Raw genomic sequence first — 20,872 nt, forward strand, 5'->3', positions numbered from 1 at the left:
TTTTTTTCTTTCTTTTTTTTTTTTACTTTTTTTCTTTTTTTGTAATTGCCAGAGGGTGCATGCTCTCACCAGAGAGACAAAAAGTACCCCCCCTTCCCATAACCCCCATCCCTCCATTTCTCTATCTTGTCAGGATTTTGGATGTACACACATGCATGCCTGCCATGTTTTTCAAGCCACCAGGGCTGGGATTCAAACCACGGTTGCCCAGGTGGGATCTGGCTCCCAATGCACAACACTTAAACCACTGTGCTATGGGGCTGGCCCTATTTTAGAAAACATTTAATACTTTTCACCAAATTGAAAATGCTTGGCTGATTTAAGACATGAAAATGTAACTTCTAAAACAAAAGGCTATGCCTGACCAGACAGGCTTTTCCACCCTTCACAGATGTGTTTCTTTCTTGATTTGCAGATGTGAGGAAAGGATTCCACTTCGTGCAAACACCACTGAAGACAGAAAGCCGAAGGTCAGCAGTGAGAAAAGCCAGAGGCTACGCAGAGCCAAGACCTTGCCAGGGGAATGCCTAGCAGGGTCCAGGCTCCTTGTCCCAGTCGAAGCCTTGAAGATGCTTTCAAGGAGTTTTTCTAACACCATAGCTCAAGGGTATGGCTTGGTTAGTCACCCTATCAAACACACAAGCTACACTGTTAGCACAATTTGCTACAAGGTCAGAGAAAAAGAGGGATCAGTGTGAATTAAAAGACAACAAAATGTCCAGGTTCCTCTTTTATTCTGAAATAAAGAATGCTGGCTGAGGGCGAGCGCGTGGGCAAGTCCGCAGCATTGTAGGTCCACTTCTAAAATGCCCACACATTTTTAAAAATTAACTTAATCATCTCATGATTCATTTTATGTTACTGTGATCACAGTTCATTTCATCGAAAACTTCACATTATGGTTTGAATGATGGTTTTTTTTCCCCCACAAGAGTTTTGTGTTTTGGAATTTGGTTTTAATGAGTAATGACTGGCTGTCCCCTAGAAATTCATGTGTTAGAACTCAGTAGTACTGATGGTACTGTAAAGATATTAAGTGAAAACTTAATTCCTTCCTGGTGTCCCAGGGTGATGCCTTTGGGTGCTACAGCGTCTTTAGAGCAGGTCACTACGGTTGAGTGGTGGTGGGTATATGAGCAGAGGGAATGAGGCCGGAGCAGCAGAAAGGTACAGAGATGCAGACCGTGCTCCGCCCTACTAACAGTTCTGCTTTCTGCTATTCGTGATGCCACCAGAATGTTGAATTACTGAACTTCTATTTCTTTGTAACTCACCCTAGCCTCGGATACTTCTGTTAGCAATGTAGTAACAGACAAAAACACTTCATAAACTTTCGAGTTCATGTTTTATAGATAAGATGTCTGTTCTTGAGATTGTCTAGGTTTTTCTCCCCTCCTACTGACGGCAAGTTTATCGCTTGTGGGAACCATGTCTCACATCTGCTTTCATTTTCTCATGCATGAACTAGAGATGAAATTGCAATGAATGTTCCTGAACAGTCAGTTCCCAAACTGAGTAAGCCATTCTCTTTTTTCAAAAGGTACTACAATAGATTGCTCACCAGAACAACCCCCAAACATAAATACCTGCAAGTACTGCTTTTTTGCATCACTTCCGCCCTGTGATAGCCAGACAGCTTGCAAAATCCATCATTGCTGTACACGATAGGCCAGTCCACTATCTGGGCATTCCCCAACACAAAATTCGTATCTGTTTAAAAGGAAAAGAAGAGGAGACATGAAGCAAGACATTAGCTGAGATTCAATGAGGGTATAAACTTCAGTGACTAATACAGGTAATTCTGCCTTCCTCCAGTCGTGGACTCTGGAACAGGAACGGGAGTCTATGAGAAGTGCATAGGAATAGTGTTTTAGAACTACGTATTTGGAATGTGAATGCTAACCGAGGCCACTACCCTCCAGGAAGAAATTACTAAAGGAAGCATGCTTAACTGAGCAACCAAAAAATCCTGCAGAAATCCAGGCCACTCACCCAAAACATACTTAAGTCTTACATCTGCATCCCATTGAAAGTACACCAATAGGGCCAACAAGTGCTGTGGTAGTTAAGGTGCTGGACTCCCACGTGGCCGACCGCAGTTCGAGTCCTGGACTTGGTGGCTTGAAAATCATGCCAGGATGTGTGCACACATGCCCCCAATCCCAGGAGAATGGAGAAGGAATTGTAGTGTGGCCATCCCCCTTGGGGGGTGAGCGTGATTTCTCACTTTCCCTCTCTTAGGCAAGTGCATGCACCCTATAACAAAAACTTAAAAACAAACCAAAAAAAAAAAAGTATACTGATAACACTGGGCAAAAGCTATTTCTTCTGGGCTCTGTCCAGCACCTTCACCTCAACACTCTCTTGACCAGAAGCTGTCAGTCAGTCTTCTTGACCCTACTGCCATTTGCCCATCCTTAGAGAAGTACTTAGCAAGGCAGAGGACAGGGAATTGAGCACTGCCTTGTGGAACTGTCCCCTCTCCCCTTCAGAAAGAACAGTGACTAGACCCTCCTAGTGCTGTGTACAGGCTGATCAAGATGCTCACACAATGGAAACTTCCTGTTGATTTTGAAATTTTGCAGCCACAGACCTGCTTTGTGGGACTCTTCTATGGAGCAGAGATCTAACAGTCTAAGACTCATATGAGTCTTCAGAAAGTTCCTGGAAAATGCACATTAAGAAAACTGGGGCCGGCAGGTGGCATGGTGGTTAAGGGTGCTGGACTCCCACATGGCCAACCATGGTTCGGGTCCTGGATCTGGTGGCTTGCTTTCTCACTTTCTCTTTCTCTCTCTGTCTGTCTGATCAAACTGGAAAGTAACAATAATAATAAATAAAGTTAAATAAAATAATTCTTTTTAAAAATTTTTTAAAAAAGAAAACTATGCATGGATTTCAACATCGTTTGCACCAAAACAAAGTCATACTTTAATTATATTTCCACAAACTTTTTGAAGTCCCCTCATAATGCAGGATTTTTTTTGGGGGGGGGGTTTGCTATAGGGCACGTGCACTCGCCAGAAAGACAGAGAGAGACAGAGAGATAGAAAGCTAGAAACTCCCCCGGGGGGATGGCCATGCCACAATCCCTTCTCCTCCATTCTCCTCTTGGGATCTTGGGCACGCACATACACGCGCCTGGCATGAGTTTAAGCACCAGGTCCAGGACTCGAACTGTGGTCAGCTACATGGGAGTTCAGCAACATAGCCATTATGCTAACTGCTGGTCCCATAATGCAGGGTTTTTTTTGAAAGAATTATTTCTTTGGGGGCCAGCAGGTGGCATGGTGGTTGAGGGCACTGGACTCCCACATGGCTGACCACGGTTTGAGTCCCAGACCTGGTGGCTTGCTTTCTCTCTTTCTCTCTTCCCATCTCTGGTCAAAGTAAAATAAATAAATTTTAGGGGAAAAAAAGAGTTATTTTTATTTATTCATTCATTCATTCCACAGAGAAATAGAGAGACACAGAGAGATAGAGAGAAAGAGAGAAAGCAAGCCACCAGGTCTGGGACTCAAACCGTGGTCAGCCATGTGGGAGTATCCAGCGCCTTAACCACCACACCACCTGTTGGTCCGTATGATGCAGGATTTAAACAGGCCAGATATGATTCACTGGCTCATTGTGTTCTCACTACTTGCCACCTTTCGAAGATCAAAAGTCTTCAATATTTTCTGTGTTCAGGAAATCAACTATCCTTCCTTTCTTCTCAAGAACTTAAATTAAGCAGAAAACACAGAACTTATATGTATCGTTATTTTAGCTTGACTCCCTCTTCTCCACAGAATAGCCATCCACCTCCCTCACCCCCTCAAAAAAGACAAAATACACATACTCTCTCTGTTGTAAACCAGAAAAGGTTTACAGTAAAATAATGGCAATACATAATGCCTTCATTTAATTGGGAAGTCAATTTTGTCCTATGATACAATTTATTTGCAATATAGGTAACCATCCCTTCCTTACCTACATGAGGAGGTGACTAGCCTAGCCAGACAGGCTTCTCTACCCTTCATACAAAACTTTATTTCTTGGTTTGGCAAATTCAGGAAAATGACTCCCCTTCATACAAACATCATTAATGACAGAAGACTCTAAAGAGGTGAAGCCTCAGAGAAGCCAAAGACTATGCTAAGCCAAGATAGTATAGAAGCAGGAGATAGAGGAGGAATTGCTAAATACAGTAATCTAGTCCTGAGAATGCTTTCATCTACTTAAAAGGCACATAAAATACAACTTTCATAAAGTGAATCTGTAAACCCACTATTTTTGTAAATACGTTTTTGATGAAAATCTACAAGCAGCCCTTCCCTCCACCTGCCCCACATATACATCAATACTTCCTGGGAACCAGCAGTTAGCGTAATGGCTATGTTGCTGGACTCCCATGTAGTTGACCACGGTTCATGTCCTGGACCCGGTGGCTTAAAACTCACGCCGGGCGAGTGTGCGTGCGTGCCCAAGATGCCGAGAGGAGAATGGAGGAGAAGGGATTGCGGCGTGACCATCCCCCCTGGGGGGTGATTTCTCGCTTTCTGTCTCTATGTCTCTCTCTCTCTCTGTCTTTCTGGTGAGCGCACGCGCCCTATAGCGAAAACCTCTCCAAAAAAAAAAAAAAAAAAACTTCTTTAGTGCTCTCTAGGTATGAATACAAGACCTAGGGATATCTAGATTGATAAGACATGACTCCTGCATGTGAGGAAATTATCAGGATACATAGCATGTGTGCTACCAAAAAAAAAAAAAAAAAGGTAAGAAAATGATCACCTCTGTTTTAGAGAGGTAACGGTCTTTGTCTGGCAGGGAATAGTACTTGAATTTGCTCTAGTCTGAAAGAGGGGCCAGGCAGTGGCACAGCGGTAATGCAATTAGACTCACATAGGGAGTTCCTGGGTTGAAATCGTGGAACCTCCCTGCATGTGCTGGGCATGTACCGTGTGTCCATGAGCCTGGCTGAGAGACTGTGAATGGATCATAGCAGGAAGACCCTGATGGGAGTGGCTGTCGCTTTCTCTTTCTCTCTCTCTCTCTCTCTCTCACACACACACACACACACACACACACACACACACACAGAAGAAACATTAAAGTGAACTTTAAAACAAAATAAAAGGGGTCAGCCTATGGTGTGGTGGTTAAAACTGGATGCCACATGACTAACTGTGCAGTTTGAGTCCCAGACCCAGTGGCTTGAAAAAACACACTGGGCATGTATGCCCAAAATTTCAAAAGGAGGGAGAAATGAAGGAAGAGAAACAAATCCCACTGCCAACTTCTTTGACCTTAGTAAAGCAGCAGGAAAACAGGAAGTACAGTAGGAATCGAATTATTAATTTATTGATCATCTACCACAGAATTCTCATCATAGAATTTAAAATTCAAAAACTGTTTCTTCTCACTGTTAGCCCAAGGAAAAGGTTGGAGCAAGATTTCCTTGCCAATGTGTGACAGAAGATCTAGAAATTCCCTCTTTATCTATGAACTTGAAAAGAATGAAGGAGGAATTCCAGCATCGGCCAAAGAACCATTTGCCTCCAACAGTAAAGAAATTCTTCCCTCTGCTTCCCCCATTCCTAGAAAGCACATTCCCTTCTGAGTCTAAGCTACAAATAATTGACATGCTAATTACTTTCAAAACTTATTCTTTATAAGTTAGCGGCTACCATACAAATACTACGATGCCATATATATCATCAAGAACTACGGGATTCCACTTAAGTGATATTACAAGTGTTAGTAAGCATGCATGGGGACCATTTAGTGACCTTTACTCTGTGCCAGGTACTGCTACTACATATTTTACCATTATTAAGGGTTATCATTGTTGTTATTGTTGTTTAACCTTTACAACAATCTTTGTGAAAAGGTATTACTTCACTGAATGAAGTATCAGAGGCTTCATCATTTTACTCCTCAGGAAATTAAATCTGTGATGCCAATTACACCAGCATAGAGTTGAGATTTGAACCTATCTGGCTTCAAAAATCCATGCTTTTATTCATGACACATTTTACATAGTCTCCTTCTTAAAACGTTAAGTACTAAAATCAGACCATTTCTATGATTTATCTGCCCTTTTGTGAAAATATGAAGTATAATGAGACCTTTAACTGATGAGTCAACGTTACATCACTGTCGTCATATATTATTATTCTATCTCGTGATATACAATGAGGCTGCCAAGAAATGCTGTTGTGGAGAGGCCAACAAGGGGCATGGTTAAGGGCACTGGATTCTCACATGACTTACCGTGGTTCAAGTCCCAGAGCAGGTGGCTTGCTGTCTCAATTTCCATCTCTCTCTCTCTCTCTCTCTCTCATCAAATTTAAATAAATAAATAAAGTTAGATGGAATGATTCTTTAAAAAAAAAAGAAAAAGAAAAGAAAAAGAAAGAAAGACTGATGTGGGTAGAAGTAATTGTTCTTCCTCTAAATTCTTGAGTTCCCCAGTGTGCTGTTTCAATATTTTGCCTCTTCCCTCACTCAGAAACTACCATCTCAGGACCAGCAGATGGCATAATGGTTATGTAGCTGGACTTCCACATAGTTGACCACGGTTCAAGTCCTGGACCAAGTGGCTTAAAAACTCACTCTGGGTACATGTACATGCATACCCAAAACCCCAAGAGTAGAATGGGGGAGAAGGGATTGCGGCATGGCCACCCTGCCCCCGGGGGGGGGGTATTTCTTGCTTTCTGTCTCTGTCTTTATTTCTTTGGCAAGCATACATGCCCTATAGCAAAAATCTCTCAAAAACAAAACAAAAAAATCTTTCTATCTCTTACTCTTAAAACTTAACATGCTGGGACCAACAGATGGCATAATGGTTATGTCGCTGGACTCCCACATAGTCAATTATGGTTTGAGTCCCTGACCCGGTGGCTTAAAACTCATGCTGGGGACCGACAGGTGGCATGGTGGTTAAGAGTACTGGACTCCCACATGGCCGACCGTGGTTCAAGTCCCTAACCTGAAGGCTTACTTTCTTACTTTCTCTCTTGCTCACTCTCTCTCGCTCTGTCTTTCTCTGGTCAAATTTAAAAATAAATAAATAAATAAATAGAGTTAAATAAAATAATTTTAAAAAAAAAGATTCACACCAGGCACATGTGCTTATGTGCCCAAAATCCCAAGAGGTGAATTGAGGAGAAGGGATTGCAGTGTGGCCATCCCTGATTTCTCACTTTCTGTCTCTCTGGTGAGCATACATGCCCTATAGCAAAAATTTTAAAATCTTAAAATAAAAAAAAAATCTTAGCGTGCTAACCTATGTCCTTAACAGTCCTGCATCCATACCATGATAGAAGAAGGGAGAACCAGGAGAGGAGAAGAAGAGGGGAGACTTTGTGTCCAGCTCCCCATTTGACATCAGGCATGGGCGAGAACAGCACCCTGGGTGACCCAAGCTGCTGCAAGGCAAACCTGGTTACGTCAGCATTGCTGAACACGCTCAGTTCCAGGGGTCCGGAAAGGACCCAGAAGCCTCCGACTGCCCCATAGCTGCTGAAGTCCATAAGCAGAGAGTTATGAGAGCAGAGTGAACTGAGCTTATGGCCAAAGACTATGTCAAACAACCCAACTTCACGATCACTCAGGAAAATGAGGGAGAGAGGAGTCAAACAAATCTCTAAGGTGAGCTACAGATGCAGTGAGAGCCTAGATTAGATCAAGTCACACACAAAACGACACAGACATAGATACAGACAGACAGAGGAAGAGTTGGGTTGGTATGGCGGCACAAAGTTCTGTACAATCCAAGAAAACAGAATGTTAGTTCACCAGCTGCAGGCTGAACTGTGCAGATTTCCGTGGCACCCAGTGAGATCAGTAGCCCGCAGACCCGAGACCATTGCCAGAGACGGAAGAAACGAGAAGTGAAAACCGAGGCCTTGCATCCGGGAATCTGAGGCTCTAGAGGCCATGAAAGTCCCACATGCTTCCACTGTACCCATCATCTTAGAGAGAAGCAATGGGGTGGGTCGAACTGGAATCTGAACCTCAAGAGAGACTGAGTTACTCAAAAGACTAAAGTGAAAAAGGTTGAGATACCACTAAATGGGAAGGTTAGAGCCCCCCTACAACCAGTCTTCCCTTGCTGTTCAGTGAGGTGGGAGTTTGTGGGGAAGATTAGGTCTGTTAAGTAAATAAAGATGTAAACCTAGATAGGTCTGAATACATTTTCCACCATGACTCTAGAAATATGTATGCCATAAGAATAAGCAGGCTTGGGACCAGCAGTTGGCATAATGGCTATGTCGCTGGACTCCCATGTAGTTGACAGCAGTTTGAGTCCTGGACCTGGCAGCTTAAACTCATGCCGGGCACGTGTGCATGCATGCCCAAGATCCCAAGAGGAGAATGAAGGAGGAGGGACTGCAGCATGGCCATGCCCCTGGAGGCGAGGGGCGATTTTTCACTTTCTGTCTTTCTGTCTCTGTCTTTCTGGTGAGCATACACACCCTATAGCAAAAAACTATAAAAAATAAAAAAGAATAGGCAGATTTGGGGCCAGTAGGTGGTATGATGGCAAAGTACTGAATTCCTAAATGGTGGACTGCAGTTTGAGTCCCAGAACTGGCAACTTGAAAACCACACCAGGTATATGTGCATTCGTGACCCAAATCCCAAGAGGAGTATGGAGGGGAAAGGACTGCAGTATGACCATGCCCCCTGGTGGGTAATTTCTCATTTCCTTCTCACTGTCTCTCTCTGTCTCTCTAGTGAGTGCACATGCTTTATGGCAAAAAGCTTTAAAAACAAAAAAAAAAAAAAAAAAGGAAGAAAGAAGAAGAAGAATAGGCAGGTTCAAAAAGAGAGAATTTCTTGCAAATAGTAAATACATTCCAGTGCAAGGACCCTATGGCAGCAATGTTGCTAAAGTGAGGCTTCCTAACTCCTCCAGGTGGTTGGCCATATTTCTAATGGTTGAGAATGCCAAAAAAAGAGCTTTAGTGGGAACCAGCAGGTGGCATGGTGGTTAAAGCGCTGGACACTCCCACATGGCTAACCAGGGTTTGAGTCCTGGACCTGGTGGCTTGCTTTCTCACTTTCTCTCTCTCTCTCTCTCTGGTCAAATTAAAATAAATGAATGAATAAATAATTTTTTTAAAAAGAAAAGAAAAAAAGAGAGATCTTTAGTAAAGTGACAGAGTTTTTAACCAAATGCACAGATGTGCATTTCACATTCAAACATAGATGACTCTGGAATTATTTATTACTTTCAACACTCAATAAATGGAAATGTAATTTGAAGTCAAGTAAAACCTAATTAGGAGAGTAACACACTGCTTGGACATACTATCATAAATATATTCCCCCACATCAATAAACAGATATACTGTATGTGTGAACTGGAAAAATTAGTATTGTTAAAATATCCATACTACCCAAAGTGATCTATAGATTCAATGTAATTCCTATGATATTTTTCTCAGAAATAGAAAAACAATCCTTAAATTCATAGGCTAAAATCACTTAAAAAACATCCTCATGGAAAAACTCAGAATATTTAACTAAATATCTGGGCACTCCACAGTCCAGTCAAGTTGACACATTAAATTAGTGATCACAAACGCCAAAGTCAATGCTCTTAACAGTATAACTTCTGCAACAGTCAACAGAAACAGCAGAGCTACAGCTTACAAATTCTGCAACCTCCTCAAAGTCCCCGTTAGTCATCACTCTAGGTTCAAAAATAGGGCAACACCATAAAGCTCTATTTTGATAAAGAGTTCTTAGAAGAGCAACATTTATCCTTCTGCACCTGGGGTTTCCACTCAGAGGAAGGGGTGTCCACTCCCCTCTAGAAAGAGGAAGTATTGGACAAATGTTTTTGACCTTTCTCTTTACCACTCTTTCTCACACCTGTATAATCATATTGATCAGTGTTTCAATCAGTACCACAAGAGCAAGAGGAATCCATTCTGTGTTCTTGGCCTCTAAGACTTGTGTCCCAGCATGGTAGGAGAAGAGAGAGCTTGAGCTTTATGTCCAGGTGGTATCAGGACCTACTTGTGACATTCCTGCCACATCTCAACAATCAGCTCCAGCTTCTAAGCTTAGGAATAGGTCAACAACCCATGTTCTAGAAGCCACGATACAGGCTTAAGGCCGGAGAGAAAGGGTACTAACATTTCTCTAGCTTAGTGTAACAGTAATAGAATGGGTACTAGATTTTGATTCTCTTTTGGCATCTTTAGACAGTCTTCAATTGAGGGAAAACCTGAAGGGAGTAAAAGTAGACGGGGCTCCAACACATCAATAAGGATTGCAGCTCCAATATTCTAGAGGTATTAGAGGTCACCTACCTTCCTCCCTTTTTTCATTTGAAGTATGATGTGATATGTGATACTAATTGTAACAATGTACCATACTGTCAAAAGATTTTACAGTAGAAATAAATCACATATTGGTGGGACCATTTATATCTACTGAAAATGCCTAAATGTGTCTTTGGATAGAAATATGTCCTTTGGAAAGAAATATACTCTACATACATACACACACACACACACACACACACACACACACACACAGAGTCTCCAAAAAGTTCAAGAAAAATACGTACTATGAAAAAACTATGCAAGAATTATTTTGGTGGAAAGGAAGCAATTTTGCACCAAAGTAAACTCATACTTTAATTCCACTCTTCCTTGAATTTTGTGACATCGTCTTGTATGCAGTAGGGGTGGGGGAGTGTATAATACATATATATCATTTGCAAGCAGGATGTATAATTTCCATTCGGCCAATGGCTTTTCTGAAGCACCAAGCCTACTTCTAAATTCATATTTTCTGAACTGATCAAGTCCTCTCTACATTGGCCACTAAAATGCATAGGCTAACCTGTCTGCCCTTGCCATGATTTATTCATGGACGCTCATCAAGTTCCCTGTGTGCCCAGGTCTTTGATTCAAATTAATTAGAGTCTACTGCCTCTCTCCACTGCCTTTTTATCCCCTGAAGGTCTGTAGCTTCAAGAGGCCTGCAATTAAATGTAAGGTTTCTTCAATTTAACCTTCCTCAGCCCACACAGCTTTCCTCTGGTTCACAGAATAAAACAAACATTCTCTAAAAATGTTCAAGCCTCCCCTCCCCCTCTTGTGTAAAATTCCTTCAGCTGATGAGGCGTGAACCAAACTACACTGTGGTAGTCAGATGTTGTCAAAATCCTTCCAAACCTACCATTTGCCCATAAAGCATAACACAGAGATATTCTTAAAAGAAATTATTAGAAAATTACTTTTCATCATAATTACCACAAATAACAAAGGAGAAACTAAAGCAATGACTTAGAAAAATGACTCAGTTTGAGCAATTACACAGATAAAAGCTACATTCAGCAAGCGGTTCACACAAATGTATTGTTCACTGCCAACAGTGGTTATTTAGAGGGCGACAGTAAATATTTCACAATGTATTTCTAATAACTTGAGATATTTTACTTAGAAGAGAACACTTCTTTTCAGCACTTGATAATGTTATAAATTTCTAAGGATATCAGTACTCATGCAGAAAGCAAATTTAAGTAAAAAGATGTTTTCCTTTCTTTGAGGACAATGAAACAATAGAAAGATAATGACCAAGATGAGTGATGAGATATATAAGCACCAGACAAAGACTAGGAAATGATAGTTGATTTACCTGAATCTAAATAAAATTCACACAAGAAATTATTTTTTAAAAAGACAGATCAAGATTTGGTAGTATTGGGGAGAATGAAGGAGATGGAATTTAAAAAAAAGAAGCTAAATCAGTATGATATATCTAAATAAAACATCTAAAATCTTAATATCAGCAAGTTATTTTATGGCTCCATTGTGTTTCTCAACAGTAAAATCCAAGAAAATGACTCTTCTAAATTGTGAAGGGCCCAATCTTTGTACTAAACAAACTGAACTCCCAAGAGATTTGTTATTTGCTTTTTCTCTGGTTTTAATATTCTACAGAAACATATTTTTGATGAAGTCAGTAAATTACAATGGGGAAAGAGATTTCAATTTCAAAAGCAAACTCAAACACTTCATTTACTGGGTAGTTACCCCTAAGTATATATTTTCAAAAGCATGACCTCTGTCGTTCAGCATCAAATTAAGGATTTTAAAAATATAAAAACAGATGTATCAGTTTCACAAGCACTATGCAAGGGAATGAAAATGTGTTAGAAACATGCTTTTTTATTACTAAATGGTATTTTATTTAATAAAGATTATTGACATGTTGAATTACTGCTAAGAAACATTTATGGGATCAATTGTTAAAAGTCGGCTCAACAGATTAATCGATCAGATGTTTAATTCTCACTTCTTAGTCACAATTTTGAGTGCACATCTGTATATATTTCGGGCACTTTGAACAAAAAGTCTTAACCATCCTGAATAACACACACCACAAATTCATTTTCAGAACTCAAAGAAGTGACTCAAAGTAAGCCATAAAAAAAATTAGCTAGTACTAGAAAAAGGGTTTTTTATCTAAAGTTAGTTTTACATTTGCTTCCTGTGTTATTTTAAATGTTTCTTAGTAAAGATGGTATACATAACAGTACCAGAGCGGATAGAAGGAATGTTAGAGCAGCTCAGTTAATAGGGCAAATATTTAAATATCTGCTTTGTCCCAGGCACAGCAGAGGTGTAGGAGACATACCTGTCCATTTGAAAGCTATGCCCAACCTCCCCATCTGGCTTCATCTGCCCCCCTCTCCATATCCTCCTTCCTACCCTGGCCCAAGACAGAAGACTAGACTAGGAGCAGACTGCTGGCCAAACAACCCATAGTCAGAGCTGGTCCAATTTGTATGTATTCTTTCTCTGGAACAAAACCTAAGATACTAAGGCTGAGAGGTCTGCAAAGTTGAACAGACATCTTTTACCAGGCGCCACTAGGAGTAAATGGCAGACATCTTTCGCCAGGTGCTGCTGGGAGTAAATGGAGAAAGGTAGTTTTGATAAAGAAATTAGGAGCTCGGACAAATACACAAAGGTGCAGCTACTGAGGCCATGTAAAGGGAGAACTGGACAGACGGACGGACAGACAGGGCAGAATTGCATAGATGAGGCTAATAGCAAACAGGGACAGATAGACAGGGACAGAGCCAGACCCTGAAGACAGAGAGCAATGAAGATAGATGGTAGGCCATGATGGGCATACCGTGACATGGACAGACAGCAATGCAGACAAAAGGCAGACAGTGACAGTCGGTGACAGGTAAAGATAGGCAGGGACAAGCCAAGACAAAAGGGAAAAGGAGAGGGAAAAGAGTGAGAGCATGGAGGGACACAGGACGTAAGGAGGATAGACCAACAGAGAGAGCAGAGCATGACCTGAGCTAAAGACAGAGCACCCAAGAGCAAGAGACCAACAGCAAGATCTAGCGAGTGAGCAAGAGACCAAGAGTGCAAGACCCTTGGGCAGACTGCATGAACAATTAATTGAGCAGAAACAATGAGACTAGGGGGAGGTAGAGGGAGAGACAGAGAAGAAAACTAGAAAATCCAGTCAGAAGGTGTTACTAGAGACAAGTGAGAGGTAGGAATCGGCAGTGGGAGGAGAAGAGTCATTTTAAATGAAGAGAACAACAGAGAAATCCACACACTCTGTAAAGCCAAGCTGGAACACAATTCCAGAGAATTCTAGCTGGGTGGCCGAGTATAACATGAAATTTCATCTGATAAAAGAATGACTAGAATTTAGTGCCTCCTCTTTCTTTAAAAAGTATCAGTTATCATTTCAAAATGACAGCTTAAACATACACACTTATTTCCTCTTTCTTGAATGATGACTGAAAATTAAGAGGGATATGCCCACGACAACAAATAGAAGGGGCCGTGAGCAGTCAGGCGTTCCATCAGTGTCTGGAAGGTGAAAGATAGATGGAAGGTGATATGTGGCAAAGGAGACAGTTTTAGAATTCCAGAGGGATGAGACTGGCAGGTGGCATGGTGAATAAAGGTGCCGGACTCCCACATAGCAGACCCTGGTTTGAGTCCTGGACCTGGCAGCTTGCTTTTTCATTTTCCCTTTTTCTCTTTCTGTCTCTGTCTGGTCAAATTAAAAAATAATACTGACAAATAGAACTAAATAAACAAATAATTAAAAAAAAAAAAAAAAAAAAAAAGGATTCCAGAGGAATCTGGCCCAGGAAGGGCCACAGGTCCCTAAAGAGACTCAAGAAATAGAAATGCTAGCTACTGAGGCAGGAATGGGGAGTGAGCAAAAGCTGGGAGATTATCTGAAAACTAACAGAGAAGAAGTCCACTCAAACTCCTACACGTGACCTCTTCAGTGGGAGCATGCCTGGCAGCCAAGCATTTATCTCACAATAAAGAAATGGATAGGGTTGTCTCTAAAGCAGAAGTTCTTCAACTGTAGTGTCCATCAGAATAGCCTGAGGACTTACTAAATCACGGATCACTGGGTCCCATCCCCAGAGTTTCTGATTCACTAGGTATGAGGTAGGGCCCAGGGATTTGTATTTCCAACAAGTTTGTAGAGCTTCTACTACTAGAAATTAACCTAAGGCAATTTACTTAATCTGTCTCTCTCTCTTTTTACATTCTGCTAGAAGGTACATGTACTTGCCGAGGAACTAGAGAGAGGGAAACAGAAACTCCCCCCCCAATGGGGGATGGTCACACTGCAATCCCTTCTCCTCTATCTCTCCCTTCTTTGGAAATTTTAGGCACACAGGCACATGCACCTGGCATGTATTTCAAGCCGCCAGATCCAAAACTTGAACTCCACAATGGACCTTGTGGGGTCCAGCTTCCTTAAGCCACCCCACCACCAGCCGGCCCTATGTAATCTCTACACCTCTGCTTCTGCACTTGTAAGAAAATAACAAGGGGCCAGAGAATGGCACAGTGGTGACACAACTGGACCCATGTGGGTCTTGGGTCTGCTTGCAGGGACCTCCCTGAGCACACAGGACTCACACACGTGCCCATGATCCAGGCCAGCTAAGACTAGGAGTGGAACACGGCATGAAGACCTGTTAGGGGTGCCCGTATCTGTCTTTCCCTCTCATGGGAGAAATAAATAATTTTTTTTAAAAAATAGAAATAACAAGGACCAGCAGATGGCTAGGTCCCACATGGCCAGCTGAGCAGTTCGAGTCCTGGACTCAGTAGCTTGAAAATCACAACAGGTCCATGTGCATGTGTGTCCAAAATCCCAAGAGGAGACTGAAAGAGAGGGGACTCAGTGTGGCCATCCTATTGAGGAGTAAATGCTCTCTCTCTCTCTCTCTCTCTCTTTTTCTCTCCCATCTCTCTCTGTGCCCTGTAGCAAAAAACTACACATACATACATACACACACACACACACACACACACACACACATATATATTCACTTCTTTCTTTCTTTCTTTTTCTTTCTTTCTTTCTTTCTTTCTTTCTTTCGAGAGATCTTTTTGCTATAGGGCATGTGCACTTGCCAGAAAGACACAGAGAGACAGAAAGCGAGAAATCACCCCCCAGGGGGGATGGCCACACCACAATTCCTTCTCCTCCATTCTCCTCTCTGGATCTTGGGCACACATGCACACATGCTTGTCATGAGTTTAAGCCACCGGGTCCGGCCCTTGAACCCCCGGTTGACTGCATGGGAGTCCAGCGACATAGCCATTATGCTAACTGTTGGTCCCCATATTTTTTTTTAAATGAGAGTGCCCACAGAATAAAGTTATGGTTAAAATTAGAGACATATAAAACCTTTGGCACACTACCAGGCACAGAGATGAGAAAGGCTAATATGTCAAGGGTTATGATTACAAGCAGTAATTATAATCAGTACTAGCTATCTTCTAGCGTCTTAATAAACTCCCCATTTATTTATTTATTTATTTTTAAAGAATTATTTATTTAATTTTATTGATTGATTCATTTATTTTTAATTTGACTAGAGAGAAAGAGAACAAAGAAAGAGAGGGAAAGTGAGAAAGCAAGCCATTAGGTCTGGGACTCAAACTGTGGTCAACCATGTGGGAGTGTCCAACGCCTTAACCACCATGCCACCTGCTAGTCCCATAAACTCCCCATTTAATTATGCTCTTTTTGGTTTCTGAGACTACAAAACTGAAAAGACATGGGTAAGGAATATGAATATCTCATCAAGCATTTAAGTGGCCAACTGACTGAACAAAAAAAAGCAAGGGCAGGGGCCAGTCGGTGACTGGTCAGTTAAGGCTGCTGGATTCCACATGGCTGCATATGTTGTTGGAGTCCCAATCTGCAGCTTGTGGGGTTTTGTTTTTATGGTTTTTGAGGGGGAGCGTTTGGGTTTTTGTATTTTTTTTTTACCATAGGGCATGAGAGTTCACAGGAGAGAGACAGAGAAAACAAGAAATCGCCCCCATGGAGGATGGCTCCTTTGCAATCCCCTCTCCTCTGTTTTCCTCTTGGAATTTGAGTACACATGCACATGTGCCAGGCTTCCATGCTCCGTGTGTTTTAAAAGTTGCAGTTGTGGCCTGCAGGTGGCATGGTGGTGGCTCAGGCACTGGCCTCCCATATGAATGACTGCGGTTCAAGTCCCAGACCTGGTAACTTGAAAATCATGTCTGGCACATGCACATGCCTGCCCAAAATCCCAGGAGAAGAATGGAGGAGAAGAGATTTTGTGTAGCCATGTGCCATGGGGGGAGGGGGATTTGTCACTTTCTTTCTCACTGTGTCTCTCTCTGTCTCTCCCAGCAAGCCCACGTCCCCTACAGCAAAAACCTAAAAATAAATAAATAAATAAAAAGCTGCCCGGTGTGTCCAAAATCCCAAGAGGAGAAAGGACAGCGCACGGCCATCTCCCCTAGCAGTGCTTTCTCACTCACCCACCCCGGCGGGCGCACATCTGCCCTCTAGCAACAGGATACAGGCCTGGAAAAAAGGCTGTGAAATTACTCCATCCAGAGAACGAGTAAGTGGCTCTATCGGAGTCTCCGCAGTCCAACGGGTAACTGAGGAGCGTTCAATAAAGGAGCTAGGGTGCCTTGCTCTGGTCCCCGCGGCCCAGCTGTGTCGCCGCCACCACGTTGTCCGTGTGAGAGCGGGGAGCGCCGCCTTGACGGCCTCCACAGAGGGAGGAAGGTTTGAGGCCAGGTCTTACCCCCAGCTGCCTCTGAGCGCCATAGCCAGATCTCCAAACACCAGGCCCCGGCCTTGCAGCCCACCTGACTTGTCGAACCGTGCCTGGCAAGGCCCCTTCGCACTGACGAGAAAACGCGCAGACTCCGCGGCCCTGGGATGCGGTCACGTGGGGTGGAATCCCGAAATTAGGACGACTACCAGCTGGTTCCAAATTAGGCCGGGTAAATACAGGAAAGTATCTGAAGCCATTGACATTACAAATAACGAAGAAGTTAACATTCTCACGCAGGAGGGGAGGGAATTAACTGTGAAATAAAGATTTTGGAGAATTGGAAAGGGAATCCCAACATCATCACACCGGCAGACATTGTAGATAAACTCCAGCTTGGTTTTTGAACACATAAACAACACAGACTTCAAGCAATTGTACCAGACATCACAGAGCATGATACTTAATTTTATTATACGTGTATGAGATTCTGAAGGCCCTGGATTTTTGTCACAGCATGGGAATTACGCATGGAGACGTGTGAAGTCCCATAATAGCACACTTGATCATGAGCACAGACGGCTACTACAATACACTGGGGTTTGGCCAAGTTTCACCATTCCGGCCGAGATTATGATGTTCAGGCTACCACCCAACACCAGAAGGTCCTGAGCTACTTGAAGATATCAGATAGACCATTACAGCTCAGGTGTGTGGCGTTTGAGTTGTATGCCAGAAACTCTGAACCTCCAGATTGGTGAGGATAACCAAGGTTCCGGGGAACAGATGATTTGTATGACTACACTGATATATACTACATCGAATCAGATCTACACTTCAACGGTATCTTGGGCAGACACTTGTGATGGAAACGCCGTGGCCACAGTAAGAGTCAGCACTTTGTCAGCCCCAGCAGGCCTGTCAGCAGGGCCAATATGAAGTCAGTTATTTCTTCAGCGTCAACCCCTTCACTCCTCCGACCTCTGGCAGGCCCACCAGTGACTGCTGCTGCCAACCCCCTCGGGATGCCAGTTCCAGCTGCCACTGGCCCTCAGCAGTAGAGACCCCATCTGTCTCCTGACGCCTGAGCAGAGGTGGGGAAGTCCACCCTCACCTTGATGCAGCGTGTGGCTGGCGGGGAGGGTGGAACACTTCAGACACACCAAGTCTGAACCACTGCTTATGGGTTTACAGAGTTCAGTCATAAAAAGAAAAAATGAATAGGCTATTTCTTTCTCTTTTTTTCTTTTTTTTTTTTTAACACAAACATTTCATAACTCAGGGGATTCCTTGAAAAAATTACCTGCAAGCAGAATATTTCACAGAAAAATGTTTTTCTCCCCTTCCAAATTCAGTTCCTCATTACCAAAGGACGAAGATAAACCAGCTTCCTTCCCAGCTGCTGCATTTGGACAGAGATTTCTTCCCATTCCCACCACTGCTCCCCATCATTCCAAACTTTGGGGGGGGGGGTTTGCATCTCATGTTCTTCTGGAGATTACAAAAACATAGCTTCTCAAGGGAAGTGGGGAGAAAGCAGGCAGGAAGGAAAGAAAGACCCAACCTATAAGCAGTCCACTACGACCCACTTTTATCACTTTACTGCAAACGACTTCAGTGGGGTGATTCTGGTGATTATTGACAGCGTATCTTAGTTACATTGAAGTGTTGAAATCTACCCAATATCAAGACAAATCCTAGAAACTTCTGTTCACTATGAATCACGTTTTATTGACCCAATCTTAAATCCAACTCGTACTTTTAGTTTTCAATTTTGATACATTCCCTCCTAGGCTTCATACCTTAATCTTTTCCCTCTTCATCTCCCAACATGCTGTTGGGAGGGGCAAGGCAAAATCTTTCTCCATTTTCTTTGAGCTGGCCATTTTGATTCAGTCTGTTCTTAGGCATAATTTACTGCTTTTCACAAAAGAAACAAACACTGTTTATACAGGTTTCGTGCTAGCAACTCTCAAGACCTAAAGGAAGACATGGCCACACTGAGTTTCATGTTAAGCTTTCTATCTTCTTTTCCTTCTACCCTCCCCTTTCTTCGCATGCCCCATCTGGTGAGAACACCTGCTCTTTAATCTTGTAAATGGATCTGAGAGGTAGGAGCAGAGCCACTCTCTCCAATGAAACTGAAACAGTAGACTGTAATTGTGGGAAATCTATAAACTCTCTTGTTAAGCCCTGTTACCTCTTGCTGTGTGTACATATGTAATACTTTATCCTTTATATGTAAAAGAGCCAGTGCTAGAATTCTTTGGTGCAAATAAAGTTCTGTTTTTATTTATCAAAAACAAATACAATGATATTGAGGGAACCACTTACAAAGGCATGGGTGAAGTATAGTCAGTAGTATGCTGGTAAACCAAAGGCGGAGAGAAGAGCCCTAATTAATAGCATCTGCCAATTTCTAAGGTGTAAATACACCCACTATGGCAGATGTTAAGCTACCATGTTAAGTCCATGAACAGGATAGGGAAGAAGTGCATATAATCAGGTCTTGAGAGGTGGCTCCACTCCAGCACAACACTCGGGAAAACATCAAGAGATGGTGCAATTAATAACAGAGTTAGGAACAGCTGGAAGCATTAAGTCTCCCTACCCTGCCCAAACTCAAAGCCAAGGAGCTGAAGATGCAGCCTTTAATCAAGGGAAGGTGGATAGGCTACCATGACCTTGCAGGGAGGGAACTAGGAGAGAAAATACCTCTTCTCTCCCATTTCATGTGTTTATTCCCCAGGCAGAAGCCAGCTGACAGCCAGGAAACAAGGGAAATCGTAGATGTGACCTATGCCAATCAAATTCTCAGGACAGAGGAACAGGTTGGGAAAGAAAAGACAGTGGCTCTAGGAAAGCAAACACAAGGTGTGCAGTATGGCTCAAAACACCATCTTGATGACAGCACAGAAAGCTGTCAGCACAGAATCAATTCAGTTCCAGTAATGCTGAGGAAACAAACGTAAATCACAATCTTAAAAATCTATTTAATCAAAATAAATACAGTTATTCCACTCTAACTTCATTTTCTTTGTCATAGTCATGAAGTTCTAGTCTAAGTCATATTTTCCAAACTCACTCAATACATCCCAAAGTTAAACAGTAGATAAATATCAGTTAAATTTGCCTGTGTAGTATCCAGTGTCAAATGTGACCCCAGCCCTCAAAGAATGTCAGTGGGGGATGTCTACATCTGCCTCATAAGGAAAGAAGAAAGAAACGAGAGCCCCATTTTTCTTATTATTTTTCCAAAGTTTTTTTATTTCAACCCCAGCCTTCGGCTAGCCCCAGATCATGGGCACATATGTGCCTATGTATTCAGGGAGGTCTCCAGACTTAAATCAAGAACCTTCTTATGTGGGATTGCATTTTACTGCTGCACTCCCATCTGGCCTCCTGTTTCTTTCTTTACAGAAGCACCAGATGGGGGCCAGTAGATGGCATAACCGTTACATCCCTGGACTCACACATAGTCGACCATGGTTCGAGTCCTGAATCCAGCAGCTTAAAACTCACACCAGGAGTGAATGCTCAAAATCCTGAGAAGAGAATGGAGAAGGGATTGCAGTGTGACCATCCCCCCAAGGGGTGACTTCTCACTTTCTGTCTGTCTGTTTCTCTCTATCTTTCCAGCAAGCATACACACCCTATAGCAAAAATATCTGGTTTTTTGTTTTGTTTTGGTTTGGTTTTGTTTTTGTTTTGCAAAAATCTCTCTAACAATAACAAAAAGAAGAATCTGATGTCTTTGAAGAAGCTTTAAAAAGCTGTGCAGCGGACCAGCAGTTAGTGGAA

The 20,872-nt window shown here is 42.5% G+C and overlaps 1 protein-coding gene and 1 pseudogene across 1 annotated transcript in view; one reads left to right on the forward strand and one right to left on the reverse strand.

The window, feature by feature from the left end:
- The window catches only part of KCNH1 (potassium voltage-gated channel subfamily H member 1), a 375,558-nt gene that overhangs the window by 346,838 nt on the left and 7,848 nt on the right, over positions 1-20,872 (reverse strand). Inside the window, exon 2 of the mRNA XM_006163695.2 lies at positions 1,587-1,710. Coding sequence (XP_006163757.1) covers positions 1,587-1,710 — 124 coding nt within the window. The remainder of the gene's footprint in view (positions 1-1,586; positions 1,711-20,872) is intronic.
- Positions 13,130-20,043, forward strand: LOC114005163 (casein kinase II subunit alpha 3-like; annotated as a pseudogene).

This window comes from Tupaia chinensis, unplaced genomic scaffold (genome assembly GCF_000334495.1).
Source record: "Tupaia chinensis unplaced genomic scaffold, TupChi_1.0 Scaffold142846_1, whole genome shotgun sequence".
NCBI lineage: Eukaryota > Metazoa > Chordata > Mammalia > Scandentia > Tupaiidae > Tupaia > Tupaia belangeri.